At 39.4% G+C, this 22,833-nt stretch overlaps 2 protein-coding genes across 2 annotated transcripts; one reads left to right on the top strand and one right to left on the bottom strand.

Moving 5' to 3' along the window:
- The first annotated feature begins 4,300 nt into the window (after positions 1–4,300).
- Positions 4,301–9,648, top strand: LOC135476381 (uncharacterized). Its single transcript, XM_064756385.1, has 5 exons — positions 4,301–4,502; positions 5,123–5,298; positions 5,639–5,754; positions 6,981–7,197; positions 8,852–9,648. The coding sequence occupies exons 1-5, from the start codon at positions 4,349–4,351 to the stop codon at positions 9,191–9,193; spliced, it is 1,005 nt and encodes a 334-aa protein (XP_064612455.1). The 5' UTR covers positions 4,301–4,348; the 3' UTR covers positions 9,194–9,648.
- Positions 9,649–9,793: 145 nt separating this feature from the next.
- LOC135476382 (peptidyl-tRNA hydrolase 2, mitochondrial-like) lies at positions 9,794–22,826 on the bottom strand. Its single transcript, XM_064756386.1, has 6 exons — positions 22,769–22,826; positions 20,195–20,367; positions 15,237–15,326; positions 13,145–13,266; positions 11,353–11,465; positions 9,794–10,226 (listed from the first exon to the last, which is right to left on the bottom strand). Exons 2-6 carry the CDS (start codon positions 20,345–20,347, stop codon positions 10,177–10,179), a joined length of 528 nt encoding a protein of 175 aa, XP_064612456.1. The 5' UTR covers positions 20,348–20,367; positions 22,769–22,826; the 3' UTR covers positions 9,794–10,176.
- Between the last annotated feature and the right edge of the window lie 7 nt (positions 22,827–22,833).

Here is a 22,833-nt window from a genome sequence, read left to right as displayed (position 1 = left end):
AACTTTGATTTTCATTTGGATAGAATATATATATATATATATATATATATATATATATATATATATATATATATATATATACATGTTACGTCAAGTGTGCAAATACGACTTAATTACTTCAGTGCGCATATACTACAGTGTTCATTGTACATCCATAGAGAAACATACGTATATCTGTATATGGTGAATTCTGTGGAAAAGTCATTAATTCTAAAGAGCAACCTAGTAAAATGCACTTTGAACTTTGGATACTACGGTATCCTTTTCTCATCATGTAAGGACCTTACAGTGAGCGTTTTTGACACACAAAGATACGCCAGATTTCATCATTCAAAATGTATGTACGTACAGAGCTGTATGACTGCATACAGAAAGTATGTATATATAGGGCTATATGATTGCATTCAGAATGTATGTGCATATAAGGCTATATGATTGCATTCAGAATGCATGTGCATTCAGAATGCATATACATATAGAGCTATATGACTGCATTCAGAATGTATGTACGTACATATAGGGTTATATGATTGTATTCAGAATGTATGTACATATAGAGCTACATGAATGCATTCAGAATGTATGTGCATTCAGAATGCATGTACAAATAAAGCAATATGATTGCATTCAGAATACATGTGCATTGAAAATGTATGTACATATAGAAGTATACGATTGCATTCAGAATGCATGAACATATAGAGATGTATGACTGCATTCAGAATGTATGTACATATAGAGCTATATGATTGCATTCAGAATGTATGTGCATTCAAAATGCATGTACAAATAAAGCAATATGATTGAATTCAGAATGCATGGACATATAGAGCTGTATGTCTGCATTCAGAATGTATGAACAAACAAAGCAGTATGATTGCATTCAGAATGTGAGTACATATAGAGCTATATGATTGCATTCAGAATGCATGTACATATAGAGCTGTATGATTGCATTCACCGAATAGACGTTGAAACAATCCATTTCAAAACAAACAAAAATTTAATACGACCTATTTTTCTGTTTGATGGTCATTAATCTGATATGTATTTCATTTTTTTGTTTTCTTTGTCTTTAAACAAGCAAGGAAACTGGATAAAAGCCTGGGGAAAACTCACGACCATCCACGTGCGGCTGGAGAGGAAACCAGCATGAGCTGGACGAACTCAGATCAGCCGCATTGGTGAGAGGCTCTTTGATCATTACACCGTTCTGGCATGCTAACCACCTCGGCCACGGCGGCCCCTTAAACACAACATGTAAGCTATGCCGGTTGCATGGAGCATGAATGAAAACCCGATTAAAGAGTCTGCAGGACTTTATATTTTAGTTACGTATATACATATATAAATTAATTTCCATGACGACTACATTCTGGAATGATTTCTAGCATAAGGTGTATTTCAGGTCCACGGATAACGAAGCAATCTTAGACTAAAGTCATAACTTCAATCACTTTAATATTGTTATATAGAAATTTTGCTTGACGACGTTAATTCTATAACGGAAAGGAACGTTGAGATTTTGAGACTTAAGTCTAAGATCGCTTCTTGACCCAGGGGCAAGGGATTCAGGCTGTTCCAATGGACAACGGTCAATTCACAGATTATATGATTTTATGCAGATTTTTGTCATGTATGTGCGTGTTAGGCAAGTATTACGGTCTACTGGTTAACCGTTCATTCCAATCGTGTATACATGGTTAACCAGTAAATAAACCAACACGAACGCTGTACAGGAAATAAATCCGAATGTCGTGACGTGGTGTTAAGAAAGCTGTTTGTTCTGTTTTGAAAAAAAAAGAAAGAAAAAAAAAAAACAGACAAGGCGATAAAACGGATAGCGAAGTGAGCACGCATGTGTTATAGTTTGCAGTTTTTGTAATGAAAATCGCCTTTGTGATGTTCTGCTTTAGTCTTTTTCATTTTTTTCAGCTAATCATGTAAAGAAATACAAATGTTACGTTCCTGTAATTACAAATAACGGGAAAAAATTCTTGTTTTTACGTCTAGACCAACATGTACAGATTGTATACACATGTATACACCTGCGCATGTTACGGTAGCTTTGTGCACACGGTTTTGTCGTTGGCTCATCCATACAGGCTGTGCTTGTGCCCGTCTTTGTAAGGCATATGGAAAAAAATAAACTGCCCTAGCCCTACACATTTTTCACTTGTGTAAGCGTGTCTTAAATGCATTGTTCGCATGAAAGGAAGTCGACCGTACATGCAAGCTATGAAGCGTCTAATCACAGTCACACACGTGGACACTGAAGCGTCTAGTCACAGAGTCACGCACGTGGACACTGATGCGTCTAGTCACAGAGTCACACACGTGGACACTGAAGCGTCTAGTCACAGAGTCACACACGTGGACACTTTCCGCTTACGCTATATGATTCTAAAACTCCATATATACATTTATATATGCTTGACATAATCGAGTACGTACGTTTTTACCACAAGGATCAGTCAAAACGACACAAAAAATCAATTAAAAAGAATTAAAGACCATGAGTCATTTTTACTGACAAACTTTAAACTTCTCTATATTGCAACTTCATTATGTTAACGACAAAGAAGCTCAAATTGTGATATATCCACATCTATATCTTACTATAACACTTGATATAAGGTGCTCCGAGTGTGAATGCCAGATTAAGCGTTCAGATCATTTTATGCATGTTGGCTGAAGTTTAACATGTCTTACCGGAATCGGTCCCTTGTGAACACAAAATATATAGATAGTAACTTATCGTACATTACTCATATTTCACCCATATATCGTGGAAAAACCATTCAATGACGAAATTTCGAAAATACATTTTTGTATGTATGTATGTATGTATGTATGTATGTATATATGCTGGGAGTTTTACATCATACGATTTTTCAGTCATAATGTGAACTGTTCGGGTGCACGTGTATACAACAAACCTGCTGCTGTCAAGCTAGTTGGGCTTTATAGTCAAGAGCTAGCGTCGTGATATATGGCGGAGCACTGCTGATCGTTCGACTCGTGAAATAAAGCACACACCGACGTGCAAAAACCTAGGCAGAGAGCTCGTGTCTCACTTTCAACCGGCTGCGGTGGCAGAGTGGCTAGAAAGTCTGCTTCTTTAACGGTAGATCACGCGTCCTGTCCTGAATCCAATCAAATCTACGACTTTACCATCGGTAAACCTATTCCTCGGTTGGTACGTCAGCTTACGAGGAATGGACGACCGGTGTCGTGTCTGCTGTTTTCGACATGGCATTCCAGTAAGGCTGTACCATAAATATGTGGGCATCGTATCTGGCCTGCTACAAGAAGACCTCGCCGTGACATCAATCAAACGCGACGATAAACCCTAACCAAACAAACAAAACAAATATGTCTCACCTGGTCACATGATTTCTATCCTCATACACTAAAAAAACAATCTTTTAATTTAGAGCAAGTCTGTTGTCTGAGTGACTCCATGAGTATAACATAATACTGTGTCATATTCATAGTATTCGATTAATCCAATACAATAGTTTTGTTGAATTGATAGAATGTATGTTCTATATTTAACAGAACAATCTGCTATACAATAACAAAATACATTCTAATATCACTCAGACAACCGACTTTCTGTTAAATTTAACAAATTATTTTTGAGAGTACATCCATTTAGCCTATGGACACCATACTAGCGGAATATAAGTGGCCTTAAGCGAAATTACGGCTGTATAAACGACTTTACTCGCCCCGACGACTGCACATTGTCACCCTGGCCCCACAAACGATGACATCGGTAAGTTTACCAATTCTCTGTCCAAGGCCGGGATTGAACCCGCCGCCTGGTGTATTATCCTCGGGGTTAGGACTCGGTTGCACACCTTACTCATCGGTCAACTTGTAACACTACTTTGCTGCTTCTTTATTACTGGGCTAACATAATACTGGCTGTGCAGAAGAAGAAAGTTACCCAATTCTATACATGAATATAATTGTAAATAAGGTTAAAACTGTCGAAATGATTATCTTTAATGTCTAATGATGGTAAATCTTAATTTAGTATGATAATTCGGAAGAAATGAAATCAAACCCCTACCAAAAATCGAAAACACCAAAAACATTCTGCATTCTGAAATCACATATGTTCCATGCAGTTTAAAAAGCTACAATTCACGGGAGATAACTCCCATGTTACTGTCACTCACTAAGGGGACAGTACTCTGTATCAGGTATTGCACAATCTTGCGTTGCTGTCCATTTGGACGTTGGAAGTTGAGCAATAGGAGCCTGCTTTCAGTTTGTGTACATTAGACGAGTAGGTACTTTGTAAGCTGTTCAATCCTTATACTGTTACGAGAAGGCGATGCCTGAAACATGCCAGGTGGAAAGTTTGATGGACAAGAGAGCGGTTTATCGCGGTGTCCAGGTCGGTGCACTAACCAGCAGATTGACCTCACGGCTGTGTTATTTGCTCAGGTACGGAGCGGTCAAGGAGGGTATGCGGGTGTGCGGGGCAGGTAATATATACAGATGACCTTTTGTATGGTTCTTCTGCCCTTGTTTTCATTCATAAATATGAACTGCAGACCTAAGGTTGATTTCAGCTTATGTGAATAGCGTTCTTTTTATTTATTTTTATATTTGTTTTTCTTTTTGCTCCTTTTTTCTTTTTCTTTTTTTATTTATTTATTTGGCGTTATACGCCGTACGCAAGAATATTTCTTATACGACGACGGCCAGCATTGTGGTGAGAGGAAACCAATCAAAGCCAGGAGGAAAACCACTGCCATTCACAGGTTGCTGACAGACGTTCCCACGTACGGCCGGAACTATGAGCTGGACTCGAGCTTACGGGAACTTTATGCTATGCATTTGTTTATCATATATGTCCCATTATCCCTGCTTTCTGAGTGTGTCAGAGACAGTTAACATTATAAAGTGTATTGCATTATTGTTTGATGGCAACAATGTACTGGTTGTGATTATCATCATTTATACATTGTGAAAATTCATTTGCAGCGTAGTCTAACATAATCGAATATTGTTTCCGTTAATGTGCTTCTAAAAAATTGTTTCAGATTTTCATCAAACATAGTGAATAAGCTAACATTTGTTTCTTGTGTCCTAATGTTTACAGGATTTGTCCGTCTCTCCGAGTTACTGCAGAACCGTTTGATGAAGTCACACACTGAACAGGAAGTGTTACAAGAAATAGACTCGTCACATTCAAAACGAGGTCCACTCAGATTCGAGAGGAAAGAAGAAGATGGGGTTGTTTACGTTAGAGCCCGATTCGCGCGCAGGTTTGAACTTGTACGTTGATTTGTCTGTTTACCGATGTTTTCTTTTTCAAAGAGACATATACAATTAATAGTGCTAGAATAGACCAGTATCTCCACATTCGTGCATACGTACAGACACTGATCATGAGATGTCATGGGACCTGACCATTTGCCATTTAGGTTGAAAGCTCTATTCATGGTCAGTGTGTCGTCTAATGTCACGTAGGTCTTCATTACAAATGTATTTGTTGGAAATGTATTTGGGGAAAATCTCTACCCTTCAAGACAGGACCCCAGATGTCAAAATGTTCAGTTTATATAAAGCAAGCAGTCTAATCCGTTTTCGTACCTCGGCTTGGGTATTACTGTAGAATCCATTCCATGACGGAACCAAAGTTCCCACCCTGATGGAATCCGGTCTTCAGTACATCTGCACCAATATCAACCAATTTGACCTGGATGGTTTTCCTGACGAATACCTCATCAAGTAAGGAAAGAAAACAAGTTTTGTCTTCTTTTGCTATATAAAGAATGTCTTGAATTTCCATAAACCAAGGGATAAAAAAAATGGTAAACTTGCCATAAGAGTTTTTTTTTAATTAAAGAATACGTGAAAAGATACAAGAAAATGAAGAGTACCGTTTTAAGGAAATTGAAGACCGATGTGCCAAAAACTGAGGAAATTGTTTTTCATTTTTTATGCATATTTTATATTTCTTAATAACCTCTCTGTGCTATGCATATTGTGCTATGCATAAAGTTGAGAAGCTATGTTAGGCCAGATCCTAAACTCCGTCTTAAGAAATAAAAACAAAGCATTTTTATGCATCCTTTAAAGTATGTGTAGATAGCAGAAAAATTTAATAAGTGTCGGGTGTGATATAAATAAGATGCTTTATGGTTCACTTTTATTGTTACTGTTCCCAGATTCTCAGAGGTGCAATCTATCACTAAATCCATCATGATGTAATACGTCCAGAATGGTATAATTGAAAGAAACAAAAAAGATGTATAGCACCACAACATATGATATACAATATCACACTTACAGCATAGAACATATTTATTTATTTATTTTTTTGATTGGTGTTTTACGCCGTGCTCAAGAATATTTCACTTATACGACAGCGGTCAGCATTATGGTGGGAGGAAAACGGGCAGAGCCCAGGGGAAACCCACAACCATCTGCAGGTTGCTGCAAGACCTTACCATGTACCATAAAACGTATTTATATATGCTTGGGTTTTATGTCATAATTAACAAGTTTTCAGTCATATGACAACGACGACGAGTCATGGGATGGTCTGCCAGCAACCTGTGGACGGTCAAGGCTCTGCCCGGTTTCCACCCCTCATAATGCTGGCTGTCGTCGTATAAGTGAAATATTCTTGAGTACCGCATGAAACACCAATGAAATAAATAAATCAAATATAGGCCCTACTGTGTCTTCGTGTGGCAGGGCAAGTCCATGCTGCCACCACTGAAGTGTCATGCCGAAGACACAAGACATGACACCCCACCCAATCATATTATACCAACACTGAGCCCCTTTCCTTGCTCTAAACTTTCAGTACTTAGTGCCAAGCGAGTTGTTGTGACCCAACCAGGGTTTGATCCTGGGTCTCCCAACTTCGAGGTCAATGCTTAACCATTATTCCATCGAAGCAGTCTTACGACATTGAGGCTTGCTGTCATATTGTGTTTTGCCTCCAGTTCTATTCTGCACCGGCTGAAGCGTGAGAAGCGGCTGAACAGTGAGGTGTTAAGAAGTGTCCTGACCCCAGCACTGGAGCACCTGGATCTCGAGGGTATTTACTTGACCGAAGGGGTCGTTCGGCACATCTGTCATACCTGCTCTCGGCTACGGGTAGTCAGTTTTAAGGACTGTGGGTATGTTCTGAATGACCACCTGTTGGAGCAGATAGCCAGGGTAAGTGAGGCAATTTAATGAATAACTTGTTCCAGTATAACCATGTTAACAGTTCAATATGTACAGCCACACTACATCCCAACAACCTACATGTATGTCTGACCATGGTCTGTTTATGTTTCATTGTACCATCACAGGGAGACATTCTGTGGCAAATGGTCTTACGGACATCAACATAACTGCTACATGAGCATGTTCTTTGGAAATTTTTGCAGGAAATTGTCGAGCAGGAAAATATACTTCTCATCAATACATGAAGACACGACAGATTTGCTGTAAATACTTTCTTAAAACACCGCACGAACACTGGCAAATTCTGATGGCAAAATGATACACTCATGGTGCAAGTACATGTACCAGTGGTGTATCATTACATCAGACTGGTAACAGGGAGTGGACCAGGTTTTGTGTGTGATGGCTGGACCATACTCGGAGGGTCCAGCCACGATGGGCATAGGATATTCAGCTAGGATCTGGCTGTGCTCTACAGGAATATCAGACCCAACACTTAAGTGGGTGGTCAAAGTCCCACAGCCCCTCCCCCACATCAACATCAATGGGTTCCTTAGCGTGTGCAGGAGTGCATGGGGCTTAACGTTGTACTCAACAATTTGACCATGAAGGAGTCTTTAGAGTGCATGTAATGTGCCTCCTTGTTGCAGGACGGATTTCCACGGCTCTTTTATCTAGTGCTGCTTCACTGAGACGCTTTACTGAAGGCAAGTAAGCCGCACCGCACGAGCCATTATACTGATACGTGTCAACCAGTTCTTGCACTATCCCCTTAATGCTGAACGCCAAGCAAGGAAGTTACAACTTCCCCTTTTAAGTTCTTAGGTATGACCCGACCCAGGATTGATCCTAGATCCACCGCTCCCGAAGCCGACGCTCTATCAACTGAGCTACCAGAGCCGGTCGTTGGCCCCTGATGTGTAACTTTTACACGTCTATTAAACCATGCACTAAAGCACCAAACTGGTTGACCCTAACTCAAACTTCTAAATTGGACCATTGTCTCAAGGGTTCTAAATCATATAAGATGTATATGTTTTGAAGGTCGTCTATATATATATATATATATATAAAAATATTAAATCATGGACTGAACCACTGAACTGGTCAATCTTACTTCAACTTCCAATTTGGAACTTTGTCCTGAGGATTCTGGAAACCATACAACCCTACATTTATGCACTTTTTCCAAAAATATATCCAGACCACGATTATAACTGAAATTAAATGATAAACTAATAAAAAGAATAAATAATTTGAAAAAAAAAAGTGGAATTGGTGCATGTATCATGGAACAAGAAACATTTCAGAACAGACCCATAATGCAGCACCAAATAAATTATTAATTAGTGACTTTTTTAATTGTGGCTTAATATAGCCTAATGTTACATTAAAACTTGATGTTATATTAGGCATGATGAAACAAAACAACTGATCATGGTGATAATACACTATGCAATTTTTACGTTTTTGGCATAAACTTCTTGTGTTTTGTGCAAAATTTTGTCAGTGGAACTACCAAATTGTGATGATAGTTACCAGGCAATGCAACACAACAGAAATGGTTTAGCACCATTCCACAGTGAAAATAATTCTATGATAGAGTGTCTTCATGATTTCTACTTTCTGCTGTTGACGACAGAAATTACCCCGACTAGAAAGCCTGAATCTGGCAGCATGTTCTCATCTGACGGAGCGGTCACTGAGGGCCTTGACCAAGCACTGTGCACACCTGACACACCTGAATATCAGCATGATCAAAGGAATCTCCGAGATGGGTGTGGTTCGACTTCTTGAGAACGCCCCCAAACTCCAGCACCTGGACATGTTTGACCACAGAGTCTCCAAAAACGGTCGCAAGAAGATCCACGAGTTAGCAAAAGAGTGTGGGTGCACGGTGGTACTTCGAGGTCTAGAAGACCCTGGTGTAGCCCCACCTGACCCGTGTCTGTTACTGCCAAATTTCGGCAAGGTGTGGTACTAACATGACCCGGATAATAGGACGTTTAAATATTTGTAACCCATGTCTTTCACTGCCCACATTTTTTACAAAGAATGATTTGATTTGATTTGACATTCATGAGTAAATCAGGACAGTAACATACATCTGCTGAGTTCTTACTGGCTAACCTCCTAACAACACAGTTGTCAACGCCTGGTTTCTGTGGACTAAAAGATGCCATTATACTACAGGGGAAATTAACTGGTAAGGGTTTGAAAAAGTTTGGCATACACTTCATAGAGGATATCCTCCCCAGCCGTATATGGGAAGGTCTGTCAGTAACTTGTGGATGGTCATGGGTTTCCGCTCACCATAATGATGGCTATCGTATAAGTGAAATATCCTTGAGCATGGAGCATACACCAATCAAATAAATAAATAAATAAATAATAAGGGACTTAATCCCACTACATACATGTACTACCCCTCTGGTAACTCCACTGGCGAATGTTTGATGCTGACTGCAGATATCAGACTGATTAAACAATTAAAACCTTACAAAACGTCTCGAACAGGAAAGTTCTGAGTTCAAAATCTTTTGTGATCTATTATCAAGGCAACTATTATTGACCATATATAAAATATAATATAATATATATAATTTATTTCGAGTAGACGAAAATTGAGGAGCTGAATGTTTGTGAACTAAAGAAATTTCTAAAGCAAAGAGGTATTATTTGTGCCTCTGGAACACGGTGAGACAAGTGATCCATAAATTATTGTGAACAAAGGTTGCCTAGCACTATTCACATGTCACATGATACAGCAGGACTGCTTTTACCTTTAATGACAGAGTTTGAAACAAAAACTCCTCTACTGCTACATTCAACTGAACATCCATTTAAAAGTTTTCTGTGATACAGTGTATATGTGCATGCACTTGCATAAATTACAATTTATTTACGTATATATTTATTCTTTTGTTTTGTTTTTTTGAGATAAAATGTAGCTATTTACAATGAACGTCAGTATAGCCTCAGAGATCCAGTCACTTCATCCACCAAGTCTGCAGGCCCTGAAACAACAACAACAAGCTGACTTACTGATTGATTGACTGATGTCGAGTTATTTAGGAAAACTCATAGGATTTTCTTCTTTTTTTGGCCTGGAACCTAGAACCATGCTAAAGAGTTTCTCACTGACACGAAAGCAGTCTGGTTTATTGGTTAAGAAAACAAATTGGCTGAAGTAAACTATGGGCCTTAGCCACATACCTCACAAACCACCTGACACCCACAGAACCGTTTTGTTGCCACGTCTTCTGACATGGAGGGAATAATAGTTAACCGAATTCGCATGTACAACTTTGACGTGTATTTTCGAGGCCGGGGGAAGCACTATAGTGTAATCCTGGGTTATTATGATGCAATCATTACGCTGTACAATCACACAAGGAGAGCTCTCTATTGTTGAAAGTAAATTGAAGTCTTACAAATGTAAACAAAAACATTTGTTCGATGTAGATTGTCACAATATTACAGTCGCAGTCAACAATCGAAACAGCGAGAACTGAATTTGACCCTTCAACTTCATTGGTTTGCAGTCGCAGCAAGCCATCTGTGTTAGTAAGACAAGTGCCACCTGATTTGTTCACTCACTGTTTGTATGATGTTCCGTGGTAGTTAAATGCCGTATTGTACTCAGTACAGTAACTTTTGTCACTAATATGACAACAGTCTGGTTTATGAGTGGAAGAAACTGGGAAACTGCAGTCAAAACAGCAAGAGCTGGATCTGAACTTGTGACTTTGTTGGTTTGAGGGTCTGACTGTGGCAGCAAGCCAGCAGACGGTGTCATGAAGCTCACTTAGCTAAGTAGGCCCTTCACTACCATGACAACGTTGTAGAGATATGAAGTGCAATTAGCTAAGGGCTACTTAACGCTAAGTATGCTTCATGAAGTTGAATCCTGCCCTTTAACCATGCAATGCCCCAAAACTCTTTACATTCCTTGGCATGCTGAGCCAGTGCAGATCAAATTGACTGGCTGCCTTAGACCTGATCGAATCTAAGATTTTATACCAGTAAACATGATGGTTTTCACCAAATGTGTAATTTAGATTCAGGATGTGGATAGATCTTTTTAAATGGATAAAATTTGAACATACAAGTATACAGAAGACGTGTTACAGCACCACCTACCTGGTCCTACCCCCAATACTGTTTTTGACCCCGGGGCAATTTGAGTGCGTCCTGCATCTCGTATTATACTCGCAGTCAGACCTTTAGAAACTGCCAGGCTTGCCAACTCCACACTGAGGAAAAATAACAAAACTAATGCTTAACAGTTACAAATGACTACTTATTTCTAAACAGTGTACATGCTGTATTTAAATACTTTAAGTCATTGAGTGAGTGCTTGGGGTTTGACGTCGTACTCAACAATTTTTCAGTCATAGGACGACGAAGGAATCCTTAGAGTGCATGTAACATGGCTACTTGTTGCAGGACGGATTTCCATCACTCTTTTATCTAGTGCTGCTTCACTGAGGTGCCTTACCGAAGGCAAGTAAGCCGCCCCGCCTGTGCCATAATACTGATACGGATCAACCAGTGGCTGCATTATCCCCTTCATGTTGAACGGCAAGCGAGGAAGTTACAACTTCCTCTTTTTAATGACTTGACCCAGGACTGGCCCTGGATCTCGAAGCAGACACTCTACCAACTGTGCTATTGGGGCCGGTTTTTATGTAATTGTTAATGATTTGAAGATGACTTGATTGTTATTTAACACCTTCATACAAACCAGATTGCGCGCAGAGTATGAAAACCAGGGTTGAAAAAACCAGAGTGTGCGCAGAGCATGAAAACCAGGGTGGAACAAACCAGAGTGCATGCAGAGTATGAAAACCAGGGTATGATGGCCCAGCTAGTGGCCGATTCTGTGAACATGACGGAGGAATGGCTACTGCCCAGCTAGTCGCAGATTAATTTATCTGATTGGTGTTTTATGCCACACTTATATGATGGCATCCAGCATTATGGTGGGAGGGAATCGGGCAGAGCTCGAGGGAAACCCACGACCATCCGCTGGTCGCTAGCATGAGCTTGACTTTGAACTAACAGCAACAGTACTGGTGAGAGGCTCCTTGGTCACCACTAGGGCATGGAGGCCTCCACCGGGTGGATGAGATGTTGATCAGTAAATATCTACCATGCAGAAGGTGCTAGTTCTATCCTAGCCTCGGGCAATGAGGATTTCCATGCCTCAAATGTTCTTGGGGTTATGGTGGCAATAGGGTGTCACAAGAGCTGGTAGGACCACCTGACTGTTCCAACATAAACTTCATTGGAGACCACTTGTCATTCAACCATTGTGCCACACACACTGAGCTTGCTCTGTTTCGCAGGAAAATGGCTGATTACAGGAAAGGAATGTTACAAAACAGCTCAAGGCAACTTCTAACTACAGAATTACTTGAGTCTGGTTTACAAAGCAACAAACTTTGCCCTGATGCCCAGAACAATCCACTAAGTAGAGATTCACGTATTGGAAAATACAACACCTGAACAATAATTTCCCAAAATTCCTCAGTTTTGTATTGTCTAATTTGAGTAACACTACACCACTTGCCAGTCAGACGGGAGGAAGTTCATACACCTGCGCTATTGTGTCTATGGACATGCACTTTTGGTACATGTATTTATTTATTTTTTTGATTGGTGTTTTAGGCCGTACTCAAGAATATTTCACTTATACGACGGTGGCCAGCATTATAGTGGGTGGCAACCAGGCAGAGCCCAGGGGAAACCCACGATCATCTGCAGGTTGCTGGCAGACCTTCCCATGTAGGACCGGGAAGGAAGCCAGCATGAGCTGGACTTGAACTCACAGCGACCGCATTGGTGAGAGACTCCTGGGTCATTACGCTGCGCTAGTGCGCTAAAATGGCTTTAGATACGGCTCTGTAGGTATCATCCATATAAACCTTACAGTGATTCTTCAGATTCTGTCTTGACCACGACTTTAGGCTGACCACAGTCCTCCCATTCTGACAGCAGGCGGGGGTCAGTCTTAGACAGGTTCCTCACAGCAGCTACGGCTGCATGAGCACACTGAAAACACATGACAAACAACTACTGTGTTTGACCTTGAAGTTAAACAAAACATACAGGCATTATTTATTTATTTATTTATCTGATTGGTATTTTGCGCCGTACTCCAGAATATTTCACTTATACGATGATGACCAGCATTATGGCGAGAGGAAACCAGGCAGAGCTTGGGAGAAACCGACAACCATCGGCAGGTTGCTGTCAGATCTTCTCACGTACGGCCAGACAGGATGCCAACATGAGCTGGACTTGAACTCACTGTGACCGCATTGGGGAGGATTTTACAGGCATTATTAAAACCAAATAAAGCGCAACTCAGTTAAAACATGATTCTTAAAGTTTTTTTTAATATTAGAAATGCGTTTTCAGGTTTGTTTAGAAGGTAGGTTAATACATTCTTCCCATAGGTTTCAACAATAAAGTAATATTTTATGACCTCTGCCTGTAAAAATGCCCTTCTCGGGGCTAATATATTTACACCAAAAACAATAAATGTCATTAACATGATAAAATCAGTCTTTTTTTGTTTTCGAGCTACATGTAATATCTGTCGGGTTATTTGGAATAAAGAGCTCACCACCAGTATACATGCATGTGTACACACAACCCATTAGCCTGGATTTTTCCATGACTACAGGAGTTTGGAAGTTTTCCATGACTACAATTGTACAGCCTTGAAAACGTTTTTTTACGATTGTAAGAGTTCATACTGTAACTGTCCACAACTGAAATGACCTGTGTTTACACTATTCCAGGATGAACTATGTACTCTTTCCAAGACAGCAGGAGCCTTCAACGCGTTTACTAAATTGTATGAAGTAAAGAGTCTAACTTTTCCAAGATTTAAGAGCCTGGTAACATTTGCAGGTCTGATTAGGACTGTAAGAGTCTGATCATGCTGGAAGCTTCTACGGACTGTAAGAGTCTGATCATGCTGGAAGCTTCTACGGACTGTAAGAGTCTGATCATGCTGGAAGCTTCTACGGACTGTAAGAGTCTGATCATGCTGGCAGCTTCTTCATGACCGTAAGCGTATGATCATGCTGGAAGCATCTACGGACTGTAAGAGTCTGATCCTGCTGGAAGCTTCTACGGACTGTAAGAGTCAGATCATGCTGGAAGCTTCTACGGACTGTAAGAGTCTGATCATGCTGGAAGCTTCTACGGACTGTAAGAGTCAGATCATGCTGGAAGCTTCTACGGACTGTAAGAGTCTGATCATGCTGGAAGCTTCTACGGACTGTAAGAGTCTGATCATGCTGGAAGCTTCCACGGACTGTAAGAGTCTGATCATGCTGGCAGATTCTTCAGGACTGTAAGAGTCTGATCATGCTGGAAGCATCTACGGACTGTAAGAGTCTGATCATGCTGGAAGCTTCTACGGACTGTAAGAGTCAGATCATGCTGGAAGCTTCTACGGACTGTAAGAGTCTGATCATGCTGGAAGCTTCTACGGACTGTAAGAGTCTGATCATGCTGGAAGCTTCCACGGACTGTAAGAGTCTGATCATGCTGGCAGATTCTTCAGGACTGTAAGTGTATGATCATGCTGGAAGCATCTACGGACTGTAAGAGCCTGTAACCATGCCAGGACTGTGGGAGATTGAAGCTTTTGCAGAGGACAAGGACCCTGGACAGTTTTTAAGACTATTGGAAGCCTTTTTTTGATATTTTTGAAGTCTGTAGGCATCTGTTAAAGAGTCTTTACTTTTTCAGGATTGTTAGCACAAAGAACCTGGTAACTTCTGTAGGGCAACAAGAGTCAGAACTGTAAGGCCTTTCTACTGGTTGCTTAAGAAGGTAGGCATCCGGAGGTCTTTGAGGTCTGTAAGAGTCTGTAACTATTCCAGGACCCCACTGACCTGTCCAGAGCTGAATGAGCCTCTAATGTCTGCAGAACAATACTAAAGAACCTGGGATTTTCCACGTCAACTTGGAACAGCCTTCTCACAGACGTGTATATACTGTACCTGAGCAGCAGCCTTGCCCTTCCCCATTTTCAGGTCATTCCTCACAACAATCACCAGTTTGATTTCACCAGAATCTGCTGCAAAGCTTTTCTGAACGGCACACAGAGAATGCAATGTTTGGAAATTAGAAGATTTCTTTTGAAATATGTACTTTAGCAAAACATCAATCAGTGCAAATCCAATCAAATTTTGCAAATATTAATACTGTTATTTATCTATCTATTTATTTATTTGATTGGTGTTTTATGCCGTACTCAATAATATTTCACTTATATGACTGGTGCAAGCATTATGGTGAGACGAAACCGGGCAGAACTTGGAGGAAACCATCCATATTATTATTATACACATATACACAGCACAAATAATTACCTTCCATAAAATATCAGCCTTGTCTGTACACATGTTATGTCAAGACTGAATTGATCCTGTAGCCTGGTAACTGTATGTAGGTGAGTATTTACATATGTATAATCTATCTTTGTACATATATGTATATATGATGTGTGTGTGTATACAGGTGGGCGTGGGCGTGTGTCTGGGTGTGGGTGTGTACATATAAGTGAGCAGGTGTGTATACTCATATACATATACACACTCCAATAGGGGAGTTATGACTTTGTACTCTTTTATCTCTGAAGGTGAAAAACGTCCTATTGTACCACGTGACTTGTCAGAAATGTTAGGCAACTATTTCGGATTACATTTACTATAATATGGGTGCATGGAAAAAGGTTTCCGAAAACGTTATTTAGAATAAACAAACAATGGAGAAAACAGAAGAATTCAGTCTCTGTGAAGTTCCTGAAGCTATACGATGTCAGTGGTCTGTCCAGAAAATGGTGAGACAGATGATGGGTAAATTATAAATGTCAAGAAATGTTGTCTAACATTTTTGAAGTCACATGATAAAGAAGAACTATTTTTACCTTAAATGACAAACTACTTGAAACTCCCCTATTGCATTACCTAACCATCAACATTAATAAAAACAAAGTGTGTACACACTATTTACATATACACACATGTGGCTGTAGTTTTCTTATGTCGCTCTTACTGACCAAAGCTGGCCAAAGGACATGCCGAGGCCTATAACATTACGGGACAAGCGGGACACCCCTTGAAATCGTTCGGATTATTATTAGGGGTCCACGCTAATATCTTAGCGTTTAAAAACTTATTTTTATTTATAGTCAGCTTGCAAAATTGCAATATCTCCAGAAAAGGTAGAAAAAACAAACTTGGTACTTCTGATAGCCAACATATGAAGCAGCTTTTGACATTTTGAGCTATTTGCCCAGTCAAATGATTTAGCAGCCATTTTGAATTTTAATGATAAGGTAAAACCATGTTTTTCCGTAAATCGACTAAAGATCTTTGGATGAAATTTCACTTTCAAGTTTTAGGTGAATGGCCATATCTATATTGTACAAAAACTTTTTGTTTGGTATGCAAGCTGTGCTGTAACAGACCAATGAAATTAGCTTAAATATGACTAAAAAATTGTTAAGTACGACCTTAAACCCCAAACACTCACTCACTCATTCTTTGGTTTTTTCCTTTCTTTTCACTGTCTTTCACAATAGCCCAAATAAACATCACCCCTAGCCATCACCGGTTCAAATTCAGTTGATTCCTGACAATCTTTTTCTCCTTTTTTTTCTTCAATTACCATGAAATTATTAGGCACTAGACTACTAGTCCTAGCAGCCAGGGGTTCAAATCCAGTCTAATTACCGTTCTTACCAAATTCATTTCAGATTTAAATATTTACACTATGGTTCATTTGTGGGAGATCGTGATTCCGGGTATTGCTGAAATAGTTTTGTTTTTGTGGAAAATATGAGATTGTAAAATTGCAATATCTGAAAAACTAGTAATTGTAGAAAAAAACATTTGTCGTCTTAATAAGGATCACATGAAGCAAATTCTGAAGTTTTCTGCTGTTTCACCAGTAACGTGATTTAGCAGCCATTTTGAATTTTATTGATAAGCTAAAAAAATCTCCAAATCGGCTAAACCTGTCAAGATAAACTGTTCATTTTACAGATTTTAGGTGGATCACCCTATCCATAGGTACAAAACTTTTAGTCTGGTATGCAAATAAGGTCAATACTGAACAATGAACCTAGTTCAAAAGTAGGTAAATTTATAACACTGCTTAAAATCTTAAATCAAACACACTACTTAGAGCCCATTGATGTCACGATTACAAATCTGCAAGAATTATTTTTGTACTTTGTGTTTTTTCATGTTTTGACCAAAAAATCAACAAAAATGTTACAAACCCATCCTATGTAAATAACACGAGAGCTTCATGCTACATTGCGTGAAACCATTGACTGCAGTTTAGGATGGGAACCGGCATCAGCTTTGCAACATATATTCCTTCTGTCTTTTGTCCTCGGCTATCAGCCTCCTCTACGCCAGTCTTCAGTACTTGGGGAATTGTAAATGATGCCTAAGGTTCAAATCCAGTACATGACACTTTTCAATTTCCTTTTTTATTTTCGTGCTTTTTCTTCTTTGTGCACACTTATTTCTACTATTCAGAATACAATTTATTCAGACTGTACAGAGCTGATCCTCAGATTTGTTGTCCTCAAGCCCCGCTGGACATTTTATCTACCTGCCTGAGGTTCAAATGCAGTTAATTCCTGCCAATCATTTTTCTAGTTTTTTTTCCTGTCTTCTGCTCTCACAACAATGTATTGTTTCTGTCTATTGTCCTCTGGGATCATCAGAAGATCAAAGCTACCTAACCTCTATTCTAGTCTTCAGTAATTGGCCAATTGTAACTGATGCTTGGCAGTGTAGGGTTCAAATCCAGTATATTCTTTTACATGGTTTTCATATTTTTTTTTACCATTATCATGAACTTTATCAGAATGGTAAAAGTCTAGTCTTGTGGACCCCGGCAACGCTATTGGTTAACAGCTTTAATTGTTATTATTATTCTTGGTAAAGTCGTAATATTGCAATATCTCGAAAACTGATAAAGTTAGAAAAAACAAACTTTTGAATCTTAATAAGGAACATATGAAGCAACTTTTCACGTTTTTCATGTTTGGCCAAAAATCAACAAAAATTTGACAAAACTGTCCTATGTAAATAACACAGGAGCTTCATGCTAGACTGCATGAAATCATTGACAGCTGTTTACCATGTGAAGGCTTATCAGCTCTGGGACAAAATATTCTTTCTGTGTTCTGTTCTTGGGCACACCAACTTTACAACAATGTATTCTTTCTGTCTTTGGTCATTCTAGTCATGAATACTTGGCACAACTGTAAATGATGCTTGGTAAAGTGGGGTTCAAATCCAGTACATTCCTTTACATTTTTTTTCATGTTTTTTTACCATTATCATGAACTTTATAGGCATGAGGCTACCAGAAGTGGCAAAAGTCTAGTCGCATGGACCATGGACGCATATTTATTTGTTTACCACTATTTACTTATTTAACTGGTGTTTAGCAGCCTGCTCAAGAATTTTTCAATTTTTCACTTATTTAGTCAGTGGAGGAGAGCAGAGTGCCTGGAGTTAACCACAAACTTTTTCCACGTACCTGACAAACATCCTTACTTAGAGGCAAAGGGAACACTAAAATGGAAGTGAAGTATATATGAGATGAAAGACTGATTAAACTCTATCCAGGGAAATAGCTGAATTTATTTTTTTAGAATTTTTCCAACAAGGTAAAATGCTTTTAAAACTTCAGATTCTCTTAAAGTCTGTAATGGCGCAGTAGGTAGCAACATAACAAAACCCTATCGTTTACCTTAAATTGTTCATTTCAAGGTCCCACTGACAAATGCATTCATATATCTATATATACATCCAATTAGATTGATGAAATCTTCCAGCCTATGTGTGTTAGTGGCAAAAATCAAACATGTGGCGTAAATGGTCCGATTTCCAATATGGTCAGAAAAGGCCACCATAGAATCAAAAGTTTCAAATACACTTTAATAGGTTGACAAAACCCTGCAAAAATAAATCTCATATTCTTATGGACAGTGTTTTAGTGTCTGTCTGTTGAAATGTACTCCATGGTGTGTTGCCAGTGCCTTTACGATTATGGGCACATCAGCGACAGCTAAATTTTAAGGATACATGAAACACTTGGGCTTTTTTTTCTTCCCTAAATAAGGAATATACGATGTGGGTAACATATAACCATGCACAAAGGCTTCTCAGCTTTCGTGTGTAATAATGACTTTAAACTACAGTTCTCCTAAAGGCCAAACGGTCAGTATGAAAATTAAGAAGCTTGCTGTGCTGACATCAATGGTCATAGCTGTCAAAACAACTTTGTTGAGGGGGGACCCCGAATAAGGCGTGCTAAGCTGGTCTTGGGTTTCCTGTCTGTTCATTGATAACATCATTTCCGAATATTTCCGACCACTGAAGGAAAATATGCATTCAAATGAAAAATTTTTTCTCATTTGTTTTGCATATCTTTTTTCATGTATCCTTTAAGCGAATGTATGGCCTCATTGGTCAAGGGCCTAACTGTTACAGTGTCAGCACCTCATTGGTCAAGGGCCTAACCCTCACAATGTCAGCACCTCATTGGTCAAGGGCCTAACCATCACAGTGTCAGCACCTCATCAGTCAAGGGCCTAACCATCACAGTGTCAGCACTTCATTGGTCAAGGGCCTAACCCTCACAGTGTCAGCACTAAATTGGTCAAGGGCCTAACCATCACAGTGTCAGCACCTCATAGGCCAAGGGCCTAACCCTCACAGTGTCAGCACCTCATTGGTCAAGGGCCAAACCGTCACAGTGTCAGCACCTCATTGGTCATGGGCCAGACCCTCACAGTGTCAGCACTTCATTGGTCAAGGGACTTACCATCACAGTGTTAGCACTTAAATAAGCAGTCTGAGCGAGTGAGTTAATGTTTACAGATGTCATGGTTACATATTTGCATATAAAGTGCATGTGCTCCTACTTCCATGCTGCCCCCTCCTGCTCCTGAGGGGCTCCTTATCCTTAAACGTCCTCTGAGAAGCCACCCTAGTGTCAGACCACAGCCCAGGCCTACTGCAGCAGCGAGCAGAGTTGAGTGACCCTCCATCTTCAAGCTACTGGACCCCTTCACCATGCACTGGTACTAAAATCGCTCTGGAATGAAATTATATGTGTGTTTTCACTGCTTTGGAATATATCACTCAAAGACGTTTAAAAACTTTAATAAATATGATAAAGTTAAAATGAAAACATTCATATTTGTTGTGGATAGTGATTGCAAAAACGGCAACATCTTGTGGCATATGATAAAATAAAAGCTTGATCAATATACAAATGACACATTTTTTCATCATACCTTCACCTACCTACATGTTTGTTTTTACCACAGGGGGGACCAATACTCCCACATCAAACACTCCAGTTATGGTTCATGTTTTATTTGTAGTTTACAAATTCTGATTGTTCATGAAGAAGTGTCAAAGCCAAATCAGCCAACACATAAGGGCAAAAATCAGCAAACACATAAGGCCCAAATCAGCTCATCAACTTGATGAGCCACTACTGTCAAAGTAAGTTAAACAAACAAGGCATTCAGAGAACACCAGTAGCATGCCTGATTGAGCAGTTCGTAAAACTGCATAATGTTCAAGTCATATGTGATGCTTCAAATATTGAGCTTGAAACCAAAATAAAGTACATTGAAAGTAATGCTAAGATCTTGACATTAAATCAACAAAGGCGAAAGTTATTATACATATCGATTGCAGGACAGTGACTGTATGTTATGGAGTTGAAAATCAGTGCAGAGGTAAAAGACACTGTGGGGCCTTTGAGTACAAATTCCCCACAGATGTCTTTGATATTCAAATCGCAAACTGCATTTGTCTGTCCATGTACTATGGCTAGCAACTGCAATCCTGTAAATGGCTGAGGAAATGTTGAATTATGAGGTAAAACTTCCTTGGTTTCTGATACGCAAGATGCTACCAACAATTTGCTATCTGTGTACTATGGGTGGCTAATGCAACCCTATGAATGGCCAAAAACTTTAACCTGACTGGACACGGACACCCACATTAACAGCATCCAATCCCCTCTCACAATACCTCTCATTACTTCATACAGGTAACCTAAAAAGGCACCTTCTAAAGTGCTATTACACTAACATTCATGTCTTTATTAGTCAGGTCAGACACAATAACCATCAATGCCAGGACTTCTCATGGCAGTTCCCTGATAACATGAGTTCACATTAATATGCAATTATTATTAAATTGTGTTAAAAATTCATCTGCACAAGGGGGGACGCTTTTTAGATTTTAAACTTGTCTTGAATCAGTACCTTAACATTACCATAATTCTTTTAATTTTTGGGACAGATACTAGTAGAGTTGAAAGTACAATATTACATTTCTTTACCAGCCTTTTAGAAAAGAAAAGATATCAGTATGTTGTTCACTGGATGGTCTAATCAGGTGAGAAAAAAGAAACTCAATATTCCTGCTACAATTATAATATTGGTTGAAATGAGCAGACCAGGTGTCCCAAAAATTATAAGAAATAGGGTAAGTCATGCGATGTTTTGTCATGATGGAAGAAAAGGCTGACTGGGATCTATGCCTTGGCTACTTCGCTTTAATATCCCAACACAATATTAAACCATTGACTCGCTCGATGAGAGTTACCCCAGCTGTTACCCCACTCTGCAACTATTCAATAGCTTAAATGGATTACTGTAGAAGGATGGTTTGCCGACGGTGGCTTTGACATATGTGCACAGCAGATGACATAGGGAATCAGTGCACACCAATTATAATGACAAGTTCAGCTATGTCTACCCATGGTTTGTACTTGGGTGACTTACATGCAGTTCATTTCAACACTATTCAATGAAAATACATGATGATGACAAGTTCATCTAGATGGAGTATGCTATTTTGATATTCTGACATTCATGTCAAGACCGAGGCCATTGCCACCTCTCAAACAAATCGCTGGACTCCAATGCAATGGGGCCAATTTCAATGTAGTCTGCGCTAACAGCACCCAAACTTAGCTGCACTAAAATACATATTCTTTTTTATGCGCTTTTGGTTTGAAATACGAAGATTGAAGTATTTGCAAATAGCAATGGAAGTATAATAGTTTTCTCGAGGATTTCAATGCCGAAACTCAGTTGCATTTTAAATCCAAAACTAGGTCAAATGTCACTTTAAAATGTGTTCGGCAAAGCACTCGATACCGCCGAAGTTCCAGCAGTCCATGTGACCGCATGGCAATTAGCTACAATGGTGTGGATAGTAAATTAAGAGGATGGTATTCGAGATTCCACCAGAAAATAACATCTAAATGCCCCAGAGGAAGGAATTTGGACTGCCATAAGTTGGAAGGAGATGGGAGTTTCGAATCGACGCTTTGTTGTTAATAGGCGATGATGGACTCAGTGTTACAATGAATGTCAGAATTGTAAAATGGCACACTTGAGTCCATCTTGATGGACTAGAAGATGAACAGAAAGCTGCTAACTTAAGATTTCTGTTTTTTTTTTTTTTACCTTCAGTGTATATGAATTGATTCTGACAAAGGCATCGCGCAATTTTCTGTCTTACCAGCTTTACA

The sequence above is a fragment of the Liolophura sinensis genome, chromosome 10, assembly GCF_032854445.1.
Source record: "Liolophura sinensis isolate JHLJ2023 chromosome 10, CUHK_Ljap_v2, whole genome shotgun sequence".
NCBI classification, from domain to species: domain Eukaryota; kingdom Metazoa; phylum Mollusca; class Polyplacophora; order Chitonida; family Chitonidae; genus Liolophura; species Liolophura sinensis.
This window is presented reverse-complemented; position numbering and strand designations above follow the sequence as displayed.

What these genes read in the sequence shown, in the direction of transcription:
- LOC135476382 (XM_064756386.1), bottom strand. Translation starts at nt 20,347, where the DNA reads ATGGTGAAGGGGTCCAGTAGCTTGAAGATGGAGGGTCACTCAACTCTG. An exon ending in CAGGAGGGGGCAGCATGGAA is followed by an intron (nt 15,327 to 20,194) that starts GTAGGAGCACAT and finishes TGTGCCGTTCAG; the next exon opens with AAAAGCTTTGCAGCAGATTC. An exon ending in AGGGCAAGGCTGCTGCTCAG is followed by an intron (nt 13,267 to 15,236) that starts GTACAGTATATA and finishes ATGTGTTTTCAG; the next exon opens with TGTGCTCATGCAGCCGTAGC.
- LOC135476381 (XM_064756385.1), top strand. Translation starts at nt 4,349, where the DNA reads ATGCCTGAAACATGCCAGGTGGAAAGTTTGATGGACAAGAGAGCGGTT. An exon ending in TATGCGGGTGTGCGGGGCAG is followed by an intron (nt 4,503 to 5,122) that starts GTAATATATACA and finishes TAATGTTTACAG; the next exon opens with GATTTGTCCGTCTCTCCGAG. An exon ending in CCTGACGAATACCTCATCAA is followed by an intron (nt 5,755 to 6,980) that starts GTAAGGAAAGAA and finishes TTTTGCCTCCAG; the next exon opens with TTCTATTCTGCACCGGCTGA.